Here is a 20,827-nt window from a genome sequence, read left to right on the forward strand (position 1 = left end):
CCCGCCGGAGCGGGGCGGGGCGGGGCGGGGAGGCCGCGGCTGGATGGCCCCGCGCTCCCGTCGCCCCCTCCCGGAGAGAAACCGGTCCCGCCAGCACCGGGGGAGGTGCGGGCCTTCCGGCCGCCACCGCAGCGTCACGGGAAGGGGGCGGCGCGTCTCCGGCGCTCGGTTCGAAGCGGGGCGGGCGGCGGCGGGCGGGATGGAAAGCGTAGCGGAGGCGGCGGCGGGCCCGGGGCCTGGCGAGGGCCGGTTCCCGTTCCCCTACACGCCCTACCTCATCCAGGAGCGGTTCATGGCGGCGCTGTACGGCGCGCTGGAGGCCGGCCGGGTCGGGATCTTCGAGAGCCCCACGGGCACGGTTAGCCGGGGCCGAGGGGTTTGGGGCGGCGGGAGGGACGTGGAGGCGGAGGAGGAGGAGGAGGGAGGCCACGCCAGGTGGGGAGGGGCGGCGGCAGCTGGGGAAAGGGGGTCGGGCGTGGGCCTGACCCGCGGAGAAGGCGCTGTCACCGCGCGGGTTGTCCCCGTGGAGGGAGCGGCACCGCCGTGTGGGTGCGGGTGGCTGCCCTGCTCCAGCCGCGGGAGCCTCACAGAATGGTTTGGGTTGGAAGGGACCTTTAAAAGTCATCTCGTCCAACCCCCCTGCGAGGAGCAGGGACATCTCCAACCAGATCCAGTTGCTCAGAGCCCCGTCCAACCTGGCCTTGAATGTTTCCACGGATGGGGCATCCACCACCTCTCTGGGCAACCTGCTCCAGTGTCCCACCACCCTCATGATAAAAAAAAAATTATTCCTTATATCAAGTCTAAATCTGCCTCCTTCTATTTTAAAACCATTACCCTTCTCCTGTCACAACTGGATCTGCTGAAGAGTTTCTCCCTGTCTTTCCTGTAGGCCCCCTTTAGGCATTGAAAGGCCACTATCAGGTCTCCTCAGAGCCTTCTCTTCTCCAGGCTGAACAGCCCCAACTCTCTCAGCCTGCCCTCATGGGAGAGGGGCTCCAGCCCTCTGATCATCTTCGTGGCCCTCCTCTGAATTGCTCGTCTTGTTTGTTTTCTATGGCAGGGAAAATCACTGAGTCTCATCTGTGGGGCCCTCTCCTGGCTCCGAGACTTTGAGGAGAAAAAGCGGCAGGAGGAGGCACGGCTGCTGGCACTTGAGGAGAGCGGGCAGGAGGGGAAGAAGCAGCCGGCTTCAGCTGAGCCAGGGCACCCGCACAGCACGGACACTGCCGGGGAACCAGACTGGATTACGGCATTTGTGCAGAAGAAAGAAGAGCGGGACATGGTGGACAGGCTAAAGGTTGAGAAATACTCGTTTGTAGAGAATGGGTAAAATAACGAGGTGTGAGGATCAGAAAGGCTGATAGCCAGGGTGATGACTGCAAAAACAAGTGAGGCAAACTTTGATGGTGGTCTTTGCCCTTCACAGGACTTTGTTTCATTTAGGAAGGATGATGCAGTTCTGTGCAGGTTGCATAAGATCAGAAACCATGTTACTCTGAACATGCAATAGGTGTGCACTCCAGGAGAAAGAGACTGTGTACTCAGAATTTTGTTCCAGAGTTATTTTTTTTCTATACCCAGGGAACAGAAAAGGATTTAGGACTAAATATACTTCATCCTTCCTTCACTCTCCCTTTATTTTAGGAAGAGCAGATCAGGAGGAAAAAGCGAGAAGATCGTCTTGAGAAAATTCGCCATAATGTGCAGTTAAAATATGCAGCAAAAAGAAAGGTGAGTTATGCTGCAGAGATTAGAACTTTCTGTTTTGGTTACCTCGAGTGTGGTTCATACTTGCTTATATCTGCGACTTCACTCTGAATTTTCCAACCTGTCTGTTTGGGGAGCTCTTTGTATTAGGTTGCTGAAATTGGCCACTGAAAATTTTTGGTTAGATTATCTTTTTGAAGTACAGATGTGAAAAACAATTTATTCATAGAGAATTTCCTGTGACAGTGCTTGTGTGTAGATAGAAAGGATGCATGTTCTGATGGCCTTCTGGCCCTCTGCTTTTGTTTTAATAGCTTGAATACTTGGATTATTATTATTTTTTTTAAGCTCTCTGTTTTATGAGCATATGTGAGCACTCTGTACTTCTGGAATAAAACCTGTAGAACTGTGGTTAAATTTAAGATCATGGGAACAGAAGACCCCTCCAAAAAAGCCAGGTCAGGCTTTAACTGTACTTTGCCCACCACTAGGGAGCAACTATATTTGTTTACTTTCATAGCAAATGTGATTGTATTGTTCAGAAATATCTCTTTTCTACATATAAAAAGTTTGCACATATATTCTGTTATTTAGGTGAGTGAACTGGCTTCAGTACTCTTGGCTCTAAGAGTTTTTGGATGGTATGAGTCAAACTTCCCAGAAATACCCACTTCAGATCCCCAAACAGACAAACTTATTAGGCTGCTATGCTATTAGTTTCTGGTGTAGTCCATCCCAAGTCCAGTGTTATGTTTTGGTTAACTCCTGTCAAAAGAATATGGCAGAAACAGCAGAGGTTCAGAGGTGAATGGCAAATAAAAAAAAAAAAAAAGTGGAACAAAGATCTTTGGTCCCTTAAAAGAGGATAAAAAGCATGTGAAATAAGAAGCATAATAAAAAGTAAGAAGGCAAGTGAGAGAAATATTACAGAGATTTGGCAAAGCAACTGGTTCATCTCTTCAGTAATGCTTACTAGTTGCATTTCTTCATAATGCTGTGGTAAAAGAACTGTCATTGAAGTTGGAAGATACCATTTTCAGACTGAAAAAACAAACTTCTTTATCAGAACACAAAGTTAATCAGAAAACTGTTCTTCAACAGTTCAATGGAATTTTTGTAGAGGGGTATACCTGTGTTAAAATAAGAACCATGTAACTGGAGGAAAAAACAGCAAGAGAAGTTTTGTGTTCTCTGTTCTAAAACAGGTGCTGAGTTTATTGTTGGTTTGAGTTAAGTGTGAACAGAATGTTTGATTATGTCCTTGTATGTTTGGTTGGGTTTACACACTATTTTTTCTCAGGCAGACATCTTTTATGGGCCACTTCAAGCAACTGGATCACATGGATATTCTCATTTCAGGATCTGTTAGTTCAGTGGGCCTTTTGCCCTCTTCATATGTGTCTGTGTGGGCAAGTCTTTGGTTGTTGGTAACAGCTGCATTCTGAGGGGCTGAAGAGCTCCAGACACCCTTGGTGCATTTGCTTGTTCTGCTGGGAGTTTACCCAGCAAGCCATTCCCTGTCTTACGGGTGGAGGGACTGTGCTGTCTTCTGATTTGTCCATGGCATAAAGTGATGTGTGTGCTACCTCTCTTTCTGTATGAGAAATAATGTGATCCTGTGTTCCTTTCAGAGATCTGAGGAAGATGAGACAAAGCGCCTTCTTCAGCTCAGCAAGGAGGTTCTTTCAGAAGGAGCTGGAATGGATGTTCTAGAGCAGCTGGATCACAATGAGGAGGAGCTGATTCTTGCTGAATATGAGAGTGACGAGGAAAAGAAAGTGGTATCTGGGTAAGGACAGGGACTGAGGGGGTTCTGTGACAAGGAAACATTTTCTGTATCATTTTTGGCTTGCCTTGATTGAAGAGATTTCACCTGTGATTGTGCAGATCTGGAGTTTCTCCTCCATTCAAGCTGGTTGTTCTAGAGGTTTGTTTGCTTAATTGGTTGGTTTAGTGTTTTTTCAGGGATTTTGTTTTGCTTTTTAGGCTTTTGTTAGAATGATCAGAATGACCTCAAGTGTTTTCTGAGAAAGTGCACCTTTCTTAAAATGTATGGCAATGTCCTGCCTTTATCCATGCCCAGTGTCCCAAAGAATGCATCTGCATGCTGAGTGAACGACTTGATCTCAAGTTCCTTGCATTAAAAAAGCAAAATGGAACTCAGGGCGTCAGAGGAAGCTATCAGTCCTGCAGGTTAGCACTGGCATCTTTTGATATTCTGAAGGGAGAGGTGTTCGCATTTCTAAAGACCGATCTTCAGCATGAAAACTCTGTGCACGCTTTTCTCTCTTATACATTTGCTTTATGCAGAAAGCCAGGAGCCATCCTTCAGCATGAAAAGTCAAATACATTTAAAATACAAATTTACTAATTAGTATCTAGACAGATCGTCCTGCCTTAAAAATTGCAAGACACTTAACTACTTAGTTTATATGTAGTTTATCAAACATTAAACTGCTGTTGCCTTTGAGGAACTCTATGGCAGCTAAGTATCTTCCTGAAGCTTTTTTTTTTTTATGCAATAGCTTGAGGGTGGTAAATTGTCTCTAAAGGGAAAGTTTTGCAAAAATAAATAAATAAGCTCACCAAAGAATAGTATAGCTCTGATTAGCTTATGCCTGGGGCTTAGAAGCCCCAGATTTAGAAGGAAAAAAAAATTCTTGAGGTTGCTAAAGACACAGTCCTACAGATGTTTTTCCTTTAAAGAGCAAGGCTTGACTTGATTGTGCACGCTTATGCTATTCTTAAAAAGTTGACTTTTCTTTTACGTCATGAGTTAAGATCTGAGGCTCTTCTTGAGATGACAGTATCATCTCTCTTGAGGCCTCTCTTTTGTAGTAGAGCTTCATTTGATTCTACCTGTCAGCGATCTGCTGAAAGGAAACTATTTGAGATTTCTCTTTTCTTAGGCTGGAAGAAGATGATGATGATTTGGAAGAGGAGCATGTCACTAAGGTGAGAGGAGGAAAGTAAATAGTGCCACCTCATAGAACAGCATAGGAGTCAGCAGAACTATGGCTTCCTTGCACCTTTCCCAGAGTCCTGGTGTACAGAAGGATTTAGCATCCAAGAACTGCAGAGTTTGTTGATAGTAGCAACCACTTCTGCTGTGCTCATCTCCTTCTGGACTACACTGGCTGCTGAAGCAGCTTGCTCTGCTGGCACTGCTGAATTTCTGCTGTGACTTGCTGTAGAAGCACACTGCAAGAAACAGTTTTGTCACAGTTTAGCCCTGCTTGGGACCAAGCTACGCAGTCTCTCACTCGCTCTCCCCACTCTCCGAGGGAATGAGGGAGAGATAATATAACAAAGAGCTCAAGGTTTGAGATAAGGACAGGGAGAGATCATTCAAGTTACCATTATGGGCAAAACAGACTCAACTTGGGGAAAATTATTTCAATTTATTACTGTTAAAACCAAAGCAGGATAATGAGAGAAAGAACAAAACCAACTTCCCTCCACCCCTCCGCCTTTCCTGGGCTTAACTTCATTTCAAATTATCTCCACCTCCTTCTCCCCTGGCTCCCCGAGCAGCACAGGGCGGAGTAGGGAATGGGGGTTATGGTCAGTTCATCACATGTTATTTTCTGCCACTCCTTCCTCCTCGGGGGAAGAACTCCTCGCATTCCTACCCTGCTCCAGCATGGAGTCCCTCCCACAGGCTACAGTCCTTCATGAACTGCTGCAGGGTGGGGTCCTTTTCCATGGGATGCAGACACTCCAGAACAGCTGCTCCAGCACAGGCCCTCCACGGGCCACAGCCTCTTTCAGGTATCTGCCTGCTCTGGCGTGGTGTCCTCCACAGGCTGCAGGTGGATCTCTGCTCCTCTAAGGACCTCCGTGGGTTGCAAGGGGACAGCCTGCCTCACCGTGGTGTTCACGACAGGCTGCAGGGGAGTCTTATCAGGAGCAACGTTACTCCTCCCTCCTTTTTCACTGACCTTGGTGTCCACAGTCATTCCTCTCACAAGAAATTCTTCACAATCGGCTCAGGCAGACACCTCTCAGGTTCTCTTCCCATCTCCTCTCCTCACTTCTCTTGGCTGGGCCAGGCTGTCCAGGCTGAGTCAGGCCCAGACGGGTGCCCGAGAGGAGGCCAGAGGGTGAAGGCCACAAGGCCCACAAGGCTCGCACTTCCCCCTCTCAGCCTGTGCTTCTGATTCTTCACTTATTTTTTTTGTTTTCTCCTTCTTAAATAATGTTATCACAGAGGTGTTATCACTGTCACCAACTGGGTTGGCCCTGGCCAGCAGCAAGTCTGCCCTAGACCCGGCCAAGTTCACCAGACAAAGGGGAAACTGCAGCTCCACCCCTGCTACAGAAAATCAACACAAGTTTTTTGTTACTCTCAAGCAGTGAGTCCCTGTTTTTATAGGGACCTTGGAAAAAAATGCAAATGAAGGTAAATGCATAGGAGAAAACAAAGATAAGGCTGTTGGTCTCAGCAGTTGTAAGGTGACACTCAAACATGTGCCTTCCCTTGTGTTTTTGAAGGGTTGAGCAAGATTAACCTTATTGAGGTGCTTGGCTGCTTCCTTGCGGGATTTGTTGTAGGTAGGGGCTTGTCTTCCATGTGTTTCTTGTCTTCCCTTTGTTCCTCCTCATTGTAGATTTACTACTGCAGCCGCACTCACTCCCAGCTGTCTCAGTTTGTGCGTGAGGTGCAAAAAAGTCCTTTTGGCAAAGACACACGTCTGGTCTCCTTGGGATCCAGGCAGGTATGTGGTATTTTTCACAAGGGACCCAGAGCACATGTTAACTGAACGTGAGAGACTGTGAGGAGATGTGTGGATGTGACATCACAGAAAGCATCTTGAGGATTGACTGAATCTCCCATTGGAAAACTAAAGCAGTCCTGGGTCATTACACAGATCTGTGTGATGTACATTTTCCTGTGAGCTATGTTTTGGCCATTTACCCTTTGATGTAAATGCAAAAATCTGTTTTACCTTTTCTGATGTGGAATATTACAGATGTCTGAGTCACTGGGAAGGTGCTGCTCTTACTATTACTTCTGGGAGCATTTTTTTAGAAGCTGCTGTGTAGCAGTGAGCCATCTTGGCGCACCTTTTCTATTTTTTTTTTTCCTCCTTGCTAAGTTTTTATGAGATTTGAGCACATTTGTAGCAGTTAGTATGCACAATACCTGAGCTATAGACTTCCCCATTTTGGAATCTGGCCTGCGATTGCTTTAAAGAAATGTTTTATTTTACAGCAAAGGGTGCACACATGGCACTCAGTGCTTAACGACTTCCTACCGCTTCCTCTTTTTGCATGTTCAAGAACCTGTGTGTGAATGAGGAGGTGCGACGCTTGGGGGCTCTCCAGCTCATCAATGACCGCTGCATGGAGATGCAGCAGAACAAACATGGTAGGAACACTTCCAGCCTGGGAAAGCAATCACTGATGAAGCTGGTGTGAGAGTCTGGAGACGGTGTGCACTGCCAACCAGTTCTAGCAAGAGGGTGGTAGGAGCTTGAAAATGGCAGGAGCAGAGCTAGAGATCCTCAGCGCTTTTACTTTTCTTGACCTCCACACTAGGATGCTGAGATCTGTATGTATTTTCTGAGTGTCTTAAGTTGGTCAAGACTTCTGCAATGGAAGGGTACTTGTCTTTGTAACTCAGTACTAGAAATGTTGGAAAATGCCACATGGCTAAATCTAACTGGCGAGAGTGGTGCCCACTGTGGAGATGGAAATATTGCTGATGAATAATTTTAAAATAGATGATAGGTCAAAAATAGGTATGACAAAGCCTGCTTTGAAATCCAGGAGGTTCTGCAAAGCAATTGTTTTAGGCTACTCTGTGTGTTGCTCATAGCTCTTTTTTGATTTCTGCTGTTAGAAAAGAAGACTGATGAAGAGAATGAAGGGAAGAAGAGACGTGTGAGTCGCACTGTATGCCCGTTTTATTCCTATGAGCAAATGCAGTTTCTCCGTGATGAAGTTCTAGTGGAAGTGAAGGATATTGAGCAGCTGGTGACTTTGGGAAGGGAGACCAAAGCCTGCCCATATTATGGAAGTCGGTACGCCATTCCTGCTGCTCAGGTAAGGTGTGCACAGTTTTAGCAGAATTAATGCCAGGGGCTCTAAGAATTAAACAATTGCCTGCTCGCTCCAGTACTGTTGCTCAATATTGTGGGAGTTTGTAAACAAGGCTGTGTTTCTGTCAGCTGTAGTTTTGCTGAGAAAGCAAAGGAATGTGAGAATACCCATTTGAAGTTAAGAGGGAGGCTGTGAGTATGTCTCAGCATTCTGAAATACCTGAAAGGCTCAATAACTCTGAGGCAATACTAACACATGGGTGTAATCTTAGCTGTTGCCACCGTTCTTCTTGCTTGCTTGTTTCTCTCTCAGAAGATGTGCTTTCAGTGTTTCAAAGGGGATTTGGAAGGTAACCTGAGCCGACATGCAGATGTAGCATAATCTCTTCTCTTTAGCTTACATCCCAGTGCCCCTCTCAAGCATATGCTCCTGTTTCTCTTCCTTCCTTTCCCACAATAAGAGTAAGTAACTTGACTGAATTCTGTGAGGCCATCTGATACCGGCCTTTAATGAGTCTGCTATGGGCCTTTAAAGAGTGGTTGGGGAGTACTCTATGTTTGTAAGGATGAGAGCTAGAGTCAGAGCAGTGTGTGCTTCTCCTGTAGCTTGTGGTGCTGCCCTATCAGATGCTCCTGCATGAGCCTACCAGGAGCGCTGCTGGGATCAAGCTGAAGGACCAGGTCGTGATCATTGATGAGGCCCACAACCTCATAGACACCATCACCTGTATCCATAGTGCAGAGGTCACTGGCTCTCAGGTGAGTCATAGCCTGGCCTGTTGATTGTGAGTGAGCTCTGCATCCAGCAGAGCGCCCTTTCTTGACTCCTGCGTAATAACAGCTCCTTTTTTTTGGTTTTTGTTTGTTTGTTTGTTTTTTGTTGTTGTTCGTGTAGCTGTGCTGTGCTCACTCCCAGCTGTTACAGTACATGGAGCGATACAGGTGAGGATCTTGGAGTCAAATAGCACAACAGTGGCAGGCAACGTGGATGCCATGGCTTGTCTCGTGTCTGCAGGGTCTTTTTTCCTTTTCCCCAGTGGAAAGTTATTTGCATTAATACTTCTGCAGATGAAAAGCCGGTTGCTTCATTATCTCTGTCTAGAATCCATCTAAGTCAGACTCCTGGGGCTGGTATTAAGCAGTGAGAAGGGGGATACCCTGAGGATTCTGGCTTTCCCTTGTACTCTCAGTTCCTCTCCCAATATCTCCCTCTTTATCTCGCTCCTGCTTTGTGATGCAGAGTTTCAAAAGATTCAGTCTTTCATGTCTCTCCAGGACCTTAGTCTTTCATGTGCTGACTGGCATTATTGCAGAGGCAGTGAGCTCTGAGGAGGAGGGAGCTATATGTGGTTTTTGGCTCTGGCCAAGTCTTGTGTCTTGTCATCCCTGCAGTGGTTGATTGTTGTGCTCAATGCTAATAACTTTGAATTTGTGGAGCATTATTGTAACAGGGACTCAAGACATCACTGCCATTGTAATAAACACACTGTGATTAATGTGTGAGGAGAAAGGTGATGGTAGGAACAGTGTGGGGTGCATGAGTGAGTGCTTTGCACTCTATGCCCTGTCACAAATAGGGAGAGCAAGCCTGTGAGAAATTATGCTTCATTCCTGTCTCCCCAAAATGAAGGGGAGTTCAGGAAATTGTCTCTGCAGCTCAGCTGCTGTGAATTAGTCCCTGAAGATGTTTTGGGGCCTAATACCTGTCTCATTTTTCATAGGAAACGTTTGAAGGCAAAGAACTTGATGTACATTAAGCAGATCCTGTATTTGCTGGAGCGGTTTGTGGCCATTCTGGGAGGTAAGCAAACCTTTTCTATCTCCAGTGATGCAGAGGAACTCTGAGCTAGTTGGTGCTTCCTCAGGGCACTGTCCTCCTTCCCCCTCTGCAGAATCTGTGGGATGATGTTGCTCATGTGTAGGCTCAGATGCCAGTAATTTTATTTCTCAGGCTGTTTTGTAACATGGAGATGTTGACGTGTCTGCCCGAACCCCTCTCTTTGTTTTGATTAGCTGAGGAGCAGCAGATGACATCATAAGTTATTAGAGGCAGTTTCCCTCTCTGTGTGGTTTTCATATCTGATTTGAGTGGGGATGAGGTAGGGTGCTAGGTGAGGAGTGCAGCAGATGTGTGACAGTGATCAGGACAGCACAAGAGCTGCACAGAATAAATCTCCTGAATTACCTTGTGGCGTGGCCTCTACCTGTGTCAGGCATGCCTCTGCAGAATGAATCTTTCCTGAGTAGTGCCTTTCCTTTGTGAGAAATAACTGGTTTGCTGTGATTTTTAAATCCTGTGGCATTTGCAGGGCTCCTTTCCTCTGATCTGTTTGTGAGACCTCAGTGTGCCTTGAGGAGAGCCTGTCCTAAGTTCATAAAGAGCTTCCTCCTTGCCCAGGGGAAATGCAGCTCTCTGGGGCGTGGGCCTGGTGGTGCCCTCTGCCCTTTTCTCAAATGTATTCTTCTCTTCCCTCTCTGTTACTGCCACTCTTCTCTTCCTCACACTCAGTTAACTGCTTTCATTAGAAAATGCAGCCTGTGTACAGCTTCATGATTGAGGCTGCAAAAGCGAGATGTGAGGTGAGTGTTAAACGCTGGGACATAAAACGCAGTGAGTGACAGCAATTCATCCTGTTCTGGCTGTCGGGGTCTGGATGTGGAGCTGTCCTCAGTTTTTTCCCCTCTTCCCAATCGCCTGCCAGCCTGTGCGCCTCCCAGGTCCCCACTGCTGCATTGAGGAGGGGTGAGGGATGCATTGCAGTCCCTGTCCCTTCATCTTTGCAGCATTATGACTACGTAGCATGTGAGCATTTGTATGCACCCACCTTACCTGCTGCCTCCTGCTACAGAAGGAATATAGGTGGTGTTTCTTAGGATGCAGCAGCACACTTGTCCTACAATGTAGGCCTACCCTACAGAGGAAATTAAAACTGAGCAGGAGCTGATGTTTTGTCTGTACAGCTACATTTTGCAGGTGTGTAGTTATTTATTGGTTTTTGTTCTGATGCGGTGTCCCTTTCAGCTCGGTTGTTAGTCTCTTGTTTAATTTTTAAGGCAGACCCATTGTAAGCCTTCCTTGAATTGGTTTCATGTTTTACAGGTAACGTGAACCAAAATCCTAACTGTCAGGCAGTTTCCCAAACAGGTAAGACTGGAGCGAACACCTGGGGTATGCAGCCATCAGTCAGGGACATGGGGGTGGGCAGTAAGGGGCTGCAGGCCCAGCAGCTAATAATTTTTATTCTACTTTCCCCCCTCTTTCTTTCAGGGACAGTGCTAAAATCCATAAATGACTTTCTGTTTCAGAGCCAGATTGACAATATCAACCTCTTCAAGGTAATGCAAATGTTGTCATCTTCTAGGGCGCAAGTGGTGGTGACTTGTTCAAGGTTATCAGGAGGCGTGTGTGAGAGCCTGAAGTACAACCAAAGCACACACGGCAGAATTTGCTTTCTAGCAGATTCTCCCCAATGTATAGATCTCTTCTGCTGCTGTCTGGATAACAGTGCATTAAAGCTGGATAGGTGGTCTTGGGGTAGCGGGGAGCAAGCAATTAAGCATGTACGAGTGTAGAGGCTGCCTGTAGACGAATACAGGGTTGAGTAACCTAACCCATCCCTCAAACCTCCAAACATAGCACCATGTGTTTCTGCCCTGGAAGCAATGACTTTGAATAAACTGTTGTCTGGGAAGCAGCACTCAGGAAGAACTGCGCTGGAGAGGGATGAAGGGCAGCAGGATGGGAGAAGGGATGCTGAATGCCAGTTCGTTTTTCTGTCTTCCTCCAACAGGTTCAGCGTTACTGTGAGAAGAGCCTCATCAGTAGGAAGGTACTGCCCCTGTGACTTTTGGTCAACAGCGTTCAAATGCTGTTTTACACGTTGAGTTGGAAGTGGAAAATGCAGCAGCTAGGGTGGGAGCCTATCTTCTCCACCCTGCTCTGCAAACAAAGTGGTTCCTGCAAAAAGCACTACATGGGCAGGTTTGCTTTTGCTTATACAGCAAAGCAGCATACAACATGGTGTACCGTAATATTCAGTGGGTGCTAATTCTGTGCTGCTTGGCCTTAAACTCACCAGCCTGGTAGGCTGCACTGAGGGAACAAGCATCAGAGACTTGCTTTGGTTTTGATTCATGAGTGAAGGAAAGTAATGGGAGCTCTGGGCTGATAGGTTATGATTGGGCTGGTTTGCAAACACCTGCCAAGGAACTTTATCTGTGGCAGGCCAGCAAACCTGGTTTTATCTTGTCTTGATTTGTGCTGTTGGTAGTCTTAGTCTTACTGACTTTTGCTTGGCAGCTTTTTGGGTTTGTGGAGCGATATGGAGGCCCTGCCGCAGCTGTGAAGACCAACAAGGAGAACCAAAAGTTGACTGGTTTGCAGAACTTTCTTCTGACCCTCCAGAAGGGATCTGATAAAGAAGGTGAGTTCAGACGTCTTCCACTTATGCGTCTGCGGACAAAGTGAGGGTGTGCAACCTGCATCTATCTGCATGAGGAAAGGGAGGAGGCAGATTTGAAGAGTGATGCTACACAGGTGTTTTTTAATATCTATGATTAGATGACCTAGGCAACTATACGTATGATTAGATGATCTCCTGAGGTCCCTTCCAAGCTGAATTATGCGATTCCATGTTTACACTATTTACACATGTTTACAAGCTTTGCCCTGCTGTAGCCTGATGGCTTTGGGACCTGAGCTGCCATGGGTAGCTCTGTTTAGTGGTGCCACCTACCAAAGCCAAGGTCATTTTTATTTATTTTTTTTTTCCTAGCAATGAGACAGAATTTGAGTTCTCTGCTTTATTGGGTCTTTGTTCTCTGGGTCTTTGTTCTCTGCCTGCATATGTAGACGAGGTATCATGTTGATTTTAAAATAGAAGGAAGCAGATTCAGACTTGGTAGAAGTAAAAAAACTTTTACACTGAGGGTGGTGGAACACTGGCACAGGTTGCCCAGAGAGGTGGTTCATGCCCCATCCGTGGAAACATTCAAGGCCAAGATGGACGGGGCTCTGAGCAACTTGATGTGGTTGGAGATGTCCCTGCTTTTTGCAGGGGGGTTGGACTAGATGACCTTTAAAGCTCTCTTCCAACCCTAAACTATCCAATGATTCTATGTTCCTGTAGAAAGGACCCATCTATATTTTGTGCTTAGTCCCTGTCTTCAGAAACGTGTCCTATGTTGCCTGCCTCTCCTTTTCTCTTCTGGCCGGCAGGTACTCCCCAGAGCCCTCCTGTGGAGGCTGAGAATGACCAGCTCCGAACTGCCTCTCCACTGATGCAGATTGAAGGATTTCTCTCAGCCCTCACGAATGCAAACCAGGATGGCCGAATCATTCTCAACAGGCAAGGTACTGGAAAGGGCAAGTTGTGAAGTGGGAACATGAGTTGGAAGCAGGACGCTTCACTGGCAGTGAAGGAGAAGATCCTGAGCCGGGGGGCAGCCTGCAACCCTGCCAGAATGTCTCTGTTGTCCGTGGTGCAGGCTGGCAGGCTCGATCTGTGTGAGGGCTCTCGTGAACCCAGAAGAATTCTCAGCCAAGGGCACTGGGGCCAGGGTTCGCAGAGCCCTGCTCCCACTTCAGATGTCGATTTTTGTCTTGCAATTTATTGCACCTCTTCCACAGCTCCGGGAGGATTAGGAAGCAGCAGGTAACTTCCAGGGTGGCATTACCTGTTGCTGCCTCTGGCAGTGTTGAATAGCAGCACGTCCTTGTTTTGAGAGGTGGGGACCTGCCAGGGTGGCCAGGACAGGAGGAAGAATCTGATATCCCTGAGTGTGTGTCACAGCCAGTTCCTGATGTTGTCTCTCTCCTTTTCCCAGGCACAGTTGGTCAGAGCAGCCTCAAATTCCTCTTGCTGAATCCAGCTGTCCACTTTGCCAAAGTGGTGGAAGAATGCCGTGCTGTAATCATTGCTGGGGGCACCATGCAGCCGGTGAGGGAATAAGGATGCTGTGCTGGGCTCTCAGGAGGTCTCTGGTGCTGTCTACCAGCAGGCATGGACAGATAGCAGCTTGGCCCCACTGGGATGTGCTCTTCTCATTTCCCATGGCATGTGTGGGGAAAGACCTTTCCTACCTACCCCTTTCATCTCCCTGATAGGATTTCCCTGCGTGAGGCCTCACGCTGCCCGTTCCTGCAAAAAGTTGTAGGTGTAAGGGCAGGATTGTCCTTCTCAGCCTTTCTTGTCCTCGAGATGATACAGGCTGAGGCTGAGCTCCTGGTGGCTTGGAACTGGGATGGGTAGCACTTAGAGGACCTTGTAAAACCATCTGACCTTCTAGAGGGACAGGGATCCCACAGGGACCATCCCATAGGGCATCTTTCATAAAAATCGAGACTTCGGTCTTGGTACGGTGGCAAGCAGCTTATCATCCTCTTTCCCGTTGCTTTAGTGCCTAAAATACAGCGTGTTTGTGCTGTACAGATGCAGCGGGGTGTGTCAGATATCCCAGTTGGTCCTGCTTATCCTGTTCCTGGACAGGAACATCCCAAAATTTCCTCTTTGCCTTCGTGGTAAGGGAAGGAAGGAGGGTGTAAAGTGCAGGACCTTCTTTTTAGAAGGCCACCGTTCCTGCTTTGAACCTTTCAGGCCGCAGCTTGGAGAAGGGATGTCGGTGCAGTCCAAGCTGTGGTCCGTGCAGTGCTCGGCAGTCCCGGTAACGGGTTTTTGGGGCCTGGGGAAGGGCCGGGCCGCCGGCAGGGGGCGCTGCGGCTCCTCGCCCGGCGGAGGCGCGGGTGGCGGCGGCGGTGGCGGTACCGGTACCGGCGGCGGGGGGGTGCGCTCCGCGCTTCAGGCGGTGGCTGGGCTGGCGGGGTGTACGCAGGCCCTTCCTTCTGGCTGCCCAACGCGCCTCCCAGCCCTGGCTTGTGCGCTCAGCATTCCCATGCCCTTGATTTTTCTCGTCTCCCCTGTGCCAGCTCTCCCCCAACACCGGCACTTAAGGAGCGGCACGGATGTTGCCGATGTCTTTTGGGACACCGGTGCTTTGCCTCACTTTGGCTTGTGGTTCACAGGTGGCTGATTTCCGAGAGCAGCTGCTGTCCTGTGCTGGTGTGGACCCTGCACGTGTGGTGGAGTTCTCTTGTGGTGAGTGTGCTGGGGTGGTAGGGAGGGGTCGCCATCTGTCTCTGCAGGACCCGAGTTTCGTACTTTGCCTTTGCTGCACTCTTTTGTCAGCACTCTAAGCAACATGGTATCTTTCCTGGCAACAGAGGGGGTGCCAGGTCCCTTCCACTCTGAGCTTCCCCAGGATCAGCAGGCAGTGTCTGCCTTCTTCCCAGGGGCTCAGGGAATGGAAGTCAGAACAGCTGAGTGACTTAGGCAAACATGTGCCTCGCTGCATGCAGATAAAGCTGTTCAGCTAGTGGGGTTTGTGCACACAGCAGCGATGTTGACTCTCACTATTTGTTATCTCCAGGACATGTGATACCTCCAGAAAACATTTTACCTATAATCCTCTGCAGCAGTCCTTCCAACCAGCAGCTGGAGTTCACCTACCAGACGAGAGACCTGCCCCAGATGGTCAGTCATTTCTTTGTTCCTTTCCTTGGTATCTTTTTTTTTTTTTGCTTCACATGCTTGTGTTTTATAGGACAGTGTGCTCTCTGTTGGAAAGGTGGGTGACTCAAAAGCCTTGGCAAGGGAAGTCCATGGGATTTGGGACGAGTGTGTTGCCAAGTAACTGGGAAAGAGGAGCAGCAAAAGAGGTTTTGAGCTCCCTGCTCAGAGTGGCTATTGGAGATGAGGAATACTAGCAACTCCTGTTTTGGCTGTAGTGAGATCCTGCATTTGTGTACTGGACATCAGAAGGAGATTTCTGACTGTGCTTCACAGTTTGAAGGGCTCAGTGACAGCGGAGCGTGGCAGCCCTGCAGAGTGCAGCCAAATGGCGGCAGGGGCGGCAGCAGATGTTTCTGCACTTTTTCCTTCTTCCTTTGGTGAGCCACTAAACACCCAAGGCCAGACACTAGATCTGCTCTGCCTCTGCTGAATCTCCACCAGATGTGCTAGCTAGCTCTTCACATCTGTTCTCGTGTGACAGGTCCCATCCACTGGGACAATGGATGCAAACGCTCCTTTCCTGAACGACCACTGCTCCACAGCAGTAATAGAAACCCTGGATTTAGGAGACGCCAAGCAGTGAAGAGCTTTTTGGTGATTCCCAGCTCCTGTAGAGAGCTTTCTTTGACCTGGCATATTTCCCACATCTTTCCTCCCCTAAGGCATGTCTCAGGGGAGGTGTGATCCTGGGATTGTGCACAGAGTCGGAGCGGCATTAGGTGGAGCTCCTGTCAGCTGCAATATGCTCTTGTTTCTCTTGCAGATGGATGAGACGGGTCGAATCCTTTGCAACCTGTGCAACGTGGTCCCAGGAGGTGTGGTGTGCTTCCTCCCCTCCTACGAATATGAGAAGCAGGTGTATGTGCACTGGGAGAAGACAGGGCTGCTTGCCCGCCTGGCAACTAAGAAGAAGGTAATTGTGCAGCCAGGGGCAGTTGGTACTTTAAATTGAGGTTTCAAAAATCAAACAATTATCTATGCATTACAGGCCTCTCTCGCTGAGTTGTTCTCATACTCTGCACAGCAGAGCAGAGCGGATGTTTATCTAGCCAATCCCTCCAGTAATGAATAAATGATACTTCCCGGGCGGCTGATCACTGAGCTGGGATCTAAATTAGATTAAATGCAGCTATAGATTCTTTAAGCGCACAGTCTGTGTAGTGGCCATGGTGGGTGACAATCCTTGCTTTCTATAACCAGGAAGCTTGCTCCTGTGTGGCTGGGGGGCTGTTTAGGTTGAGCTCTTATAGGGAATTTGTTTTTCCTAGGCGCAGCTATGCGCCCCTTGAACACAGACCAGCACAACTAAGGGCTAGGCAGAATGGGACCAGGCTGCAGTTCATAGGACAAATGCTCATCTTCTGGTAGAAGCGCAGCATGGAGAACTGAAAGACTAGCAGTGGTGACTCCTGTTGAAGGAGTTATGAGAAACATGAAATGGGGACATCACTGCAAATATGAAATCTCTGCAGTGACTCTCACAACTATTTGAAGGTTCGGTATTGAAGGTCAGGCAGTCCAACAGTCTCAGGGTGTGAGGCAGGGGTCTTGGATCGTGTGCCGGGTGGGGAAAAGAGAACTACATATACCCTGGCTGCAACTGGTGTTTACTAAAAGCTAAATAACTTACCACGTGGATTAGGAGAGCACAGTCCCAGATATTTCACAGCTGTGGTGCAGGCATTCTGGCACGTGGATCTGCCTGTAGATTTTTGTGGTGGAAGCGCTGTGCTTCAGCTTCTGCATGTGTTTGTAGAGCTGTCACTCAGAGTGCCTTTCAGGTGTGTTCTGTCAGGGTCCCAGCGGTCTGCTTGATGCCTCCAAGGCTTTGTGCCACGATCATGCAGCTTGCTCTACCTTTCAGCTCTGATTTGTTCTTGTTCAGCCTTTGCAGTCTCCAGCAAATTGGGTATGCATTAGCAAAGCCATTTGGTAAAAGAGCAGCAAGTGTGACTTTCAGCTGCCCACACACAAGATCGTATCATAGCAGAGGAATGTTGAAGTTTTTCCTGAGGTCGCTGTGGTGAGATCTCATTGAGATTATATATAAAACTACACAGAGAAAATTAATTTAAACCAGAGGATTAAATAGCTACTGTTTAATAAGTTAAATAGTCTTGGCTTATATTTGTTACTGCCAGTTATTTTTCTACTGAAAGACTGATTCTGGCAGGTAAAATTTGGTAGTACTTCTTGCTAACTGAGAGAAAACACATCTTTTAGGTTCTTTACTGTCGCAGAGAAGACTGATGTTGCACCTCTTGTTTACTAGGAAAACAACTTGTGATTTAGGCCAAGGTGCAGCATCTATCAACATGCAACTCAATTAACTACAGGCACTTTCAGCAACTAATTAGGCATGCTAGAATAACATAAAGAAGTATTACTTTATGGATGCTTTGCATAGAGAACTAATTTATTCACTGGGCAAGGGGAGCTATTACTTGGAATTAATTGGTGATTCGAATAGATTGGTCCCGTCACTGTCCTCCAAGCTCTTGCAGCTGGCGAGTCTCCTCACCCCGCTGGATCTTTATGCACAGATGGAAGAGGTGCTCATCGCTTTCCTGCCTTTCAGCTCTCGGATGACTTGTAACTTCTTGCAGAATTAGATAAGCCTGCCAAAGCTGAAAGGGGGGCAGGAGCAGCTGCTGCTCCTTTCAGAGCCCAGTTGGAAAGTGCTGTAGTGAGCATGCAGTGCTTTTCCAGGGTGCAGGGGAAAGATGCTGGTTTAGTTGGTTTTCCAGGCAATTTGCCTTTCCCTGATCTTACTTCCATGGGCTGTTTAATGGCATGGGAGTAAAATGATTTGCTTTCTTTAAACTGTTTGCTTCTTGTGACAGATCTTTCAGGAGCCTAAGAAAGCCAACCAGGTGGAGCAGGTGCTGGTGGAATATGCCAAGTGCATCAAGGTAAGCGGAGCTGGCAGGCTGGTGAGTGCGTGGTATCCCAACTGTGTATGGGAGTGCTGCTAAAAGAAGGCATTGCAGCTTTAAACAAGGAAAGAGGGCTCTAGCCCAGGTGTGGGAGTGTTTTTGAAGCACAGAAATCTTCCCTACTGTGATTTAAGTTGCTGGTCCCTCTCCTGCAGCGCTGCAGCCAGGCAGGAGGACAGATGACGGGGGCCCTGCTGCTTTCTGTAGTTGGAGGCAAAATGAGCGAAGGGATCAACTTCTCTGACGACCTGGGAAGGTAAGGTGGCTGCTCCTTGGAAGGCGAGCACTGGGCTTGCGGTGCGGTGACTCCAAGCAGGATGAACACGTCAGTACTTGCATAGATGGAAAATCCTGGGGAGCACGTGGCTTGGCTTAAACCAACAGGTCCAAGTCTGCTGGGTGGTGTAAAACCAGCTTGTCCAGAGTACTTCTTGTGTGAGTAATGCAGTTAGGCTTGCTGTGCTAGATAATCCCTTGTTCTGGCACCCGGAATCCCTCTGCAGCTTTCCGTTCAGAGCGTGCTTGTCAAACTGCTGTGCTTTATTGCTGCCTTTGGTTTTCAGGGCTGGCCGTCTTTCAGGGGTGCGCTGACCTCTAATTTATCAGTCTATTGGCAAAGTGCTCTAGGATGAGACATTAAGAATAATGCAGTCCTCCCTTGCCCCTTGCAGGTGTGTGATTATGGTGGGAATGCCTTACCCCAACATTAAATCTCCAGAGCTCCAAGAAAAAATGACTTGGCTTGACAAAACAATGGTAATAGAGACACCTCTGCCTCTTTCACTTCAGCTTTTTAGGATTAACTTTCCTCCCAGCACATGAGTCCTAGGGCTGCCTTCAAGGATTTTTTTTTTTTCTTTGAGTTTGCCCTTGTTTCTCAGACTATGTGATACTGAGAGCACTGACTTCTCCACACTGCACATGCACAGGTGGCCCTAAACACAGGGAAGAAGCTCAATGGAGGGAAACACCACTGGAGCTCCCTGGGAACACCAAGTTCCAAGCGGAGCAAGGTTCCGTTACCCCAGAGGAGGTGGCAGGGTGGTAGAAGCTGCTTGCCAGGATCACTTCTCCTTTTGGCTCACTTGTTCTTTCTCACTGCTGACTGGAGATGCTGTTCCCGGGCAGCTGGGGACAAGTTTTCTGCCTTCCAGGGGGCCTTGGGCTGGCTTTTGTGCATGCTCAACATAGTTTTCTTACTGCAACCTTTCTCTGCCCCTCCTTACTCTCAGCTTGTGGTCTGCTTGGCCACCCACTCACTCTGCAGGGGTAAAAGCATTTGCCTCACTTTGTTATTAAGACTCCCCAGCTTGATTGATTTACATCTGCCTCATGTTCAGGCTTACTTATTTCTCCTTTCCAGCCCAGAGCTGCTGGCCAGGCACCTAGCAGAATGCTGATTGAAAACCTGTGCATGAAGGCAGTAAACCAGTCGATAGGTAATTCATCCTTCCTTGGGCAGGCTGGGGGATACGAAATGGGACTGCACTGAAGTAGGAGGGTGGGAAAAAGGACACGTTACCAATCAGTTTAAGTACAGATGATGGGAACATGAGCTTCCTTGCCTGGGAACAAACATTTGAGTGGGCCATTTTAATGCGGTTGTACACTCTGTACAGGCAGAGCCATTCGCCATCAGAAGGACTTTGCAAGCATCCTGCTCCTGGACCACAGGTACGCACGCCCTGCCATCTTCAACAAACTGCCACAGTGGATCAGGGAGAGAACTCAGGTGAAACCTTCCTTTGGATCAGCGTTTGCGGAGTTAAGAAAGGTCAGAACTTGTATCTTACATACTGCTACTGAAACTGTTTCCCACTACTCATTTGTATTTTTATCAAACCTCCACTATAGAGTAGGGCCAGGGACAAACTGTCTGTTTTGTGTGTTCCTAGTTCCATCGAGGGAAGTTGGATGCTTTGTGATATGGACCAGAAAATAGGCTGTAGGTCAACTCTGTGAGCTGCACCTCTGAAGAACATCTGAAGCAATACAAGTTCCTGCTTTTCTGTTCCAAGGAGCTTGTGAATCTCTGCCTTCTGCCTCCTTTGTGGATGTTTGGTGTTCAGTATCTGAGCGCTATGATGATGAGACAGCCTTCAGCACCATAACCAGGAGGGAAACCGGTTGTAGGGCTGAGGCAGGTGAAAGTAGTAGCAGCAGGATCCTATTTGTTTACAGCTGTTAAGCTTTTATTTAAATTGATTAAATATTTTCAACCCAAACACTTAAGTATGGTGAGTATAGTTATAATTTTGACTGAGCACATATGCATTTTTCTGTTAACCACCAAGTGCAGGGAGCTTGATGACCAATGAAAACACAGAGCTTTTCAGAAGATTCGTGAACTATCAGGCCATTACTTTGTGTCACACAGTCAGACTAGTAAGACACGGGGCAGCTATGGGTAACATTTCTTATCCCCTTCTTTCTGCCTTGCTTCAAGCAGTCAATAGATTCAAGGAGCGGTTCATTCTTTCAAGGGGAATAAAGGAATGGCCATAATACAGCACAGCACTTCTCCTTTGATCATGCTTAAGCACAGGATTGCTCTGCTCTTTTTACTGCC

At 47.9% G+C, this 20,827-nt stretch overlaps 1 protein-coding gene across 5 annotated transcripts; it reads left to right on the forward strand.

Moving 5' to 3' along the window:
- Nucleotides 1–220: 220 nt before the first annotated feature.
- Nucleotides 221–20,449, forward strand: DDX11 (DEAD/H-box helicase 11). 5 transcript variants are annotated; one of them, XM_086755221.1, is made up of 26 exons: nucleotides 221–358; nucleotides 1,064–1,300; nucleotides 1,648–1,734; nucleotides 3,342–3,499; nucleotides 4,620–4,665; nucleotides 6,321–6,428; nucleotides 6,994–7,081; nucleotides 7,556–7,758; nucleotides 8,361–8,513; nucleotides 8,650–8,696; nucleotides 9,476–9,555; nucleotides 10,855–10,899; nucleotides 11,023–11,090; nucleotides 11,546–11,584; nucleotides 12,055–12,178; nucleotides 12,973–13,107; nucleotides 13,581–13,693; nucleotides 14,776–14,848; nucleotides 15,180–15,283; nucleotides 16,086–16,235; nucleotides 18,166–18,234; nucleotides 18,414–18,514; nucleotides 18,930–19,014; nucleotides 19,622–19,697; nucleotides 19,878–20,032; nucleotides 20,154–20,449. In XM_086755221.1, the coding sequence occupies exons 1-26, from the start codon at nucleotides 293–295 to the stop codon at nucleotides 20,181–20,183; spliced, it is 2,640 nt and encodes an 879-aa protein (XP_086611347.1). In that variant the 5' UTR covers nucleotides 221–292; the 3' UTR covers nucleotides 20,184–20,449. The 5 variants fall into 5 exon arrangements, with proteins under 5 accessions (XP_086611347.1, XP_086611328.1, XP_086611320.1 ...); XM_086755202.1 differs by having other exon boundaries at nucleotides 227–358; nucleotides 10,855–11,090; XM_086755194.1 differs by having other exon boundaries at nucleotides 227–358; nucleotides 19,878–20,449.
- The last annotated feature ends 378 nt before the right edge of the window (nucleotides 20,450–20,827 follow it).

Source organism: Chlamydotis macqueenii, chromosome 1, assembly GCF_036417535.1.
Source record: "Chlamydotis macqueenii isolate bChlMac1 chromosome 1, bChlMac1.mat, whole genome shotgun sequence".
NCBI classification, from domain to species: domain Eukaryota; kingdom Metazoa; phylum Chordata; class Aves; order Otidiformes; family Otididae; genus Chlamydotis; species Chlamydotis macqueenii.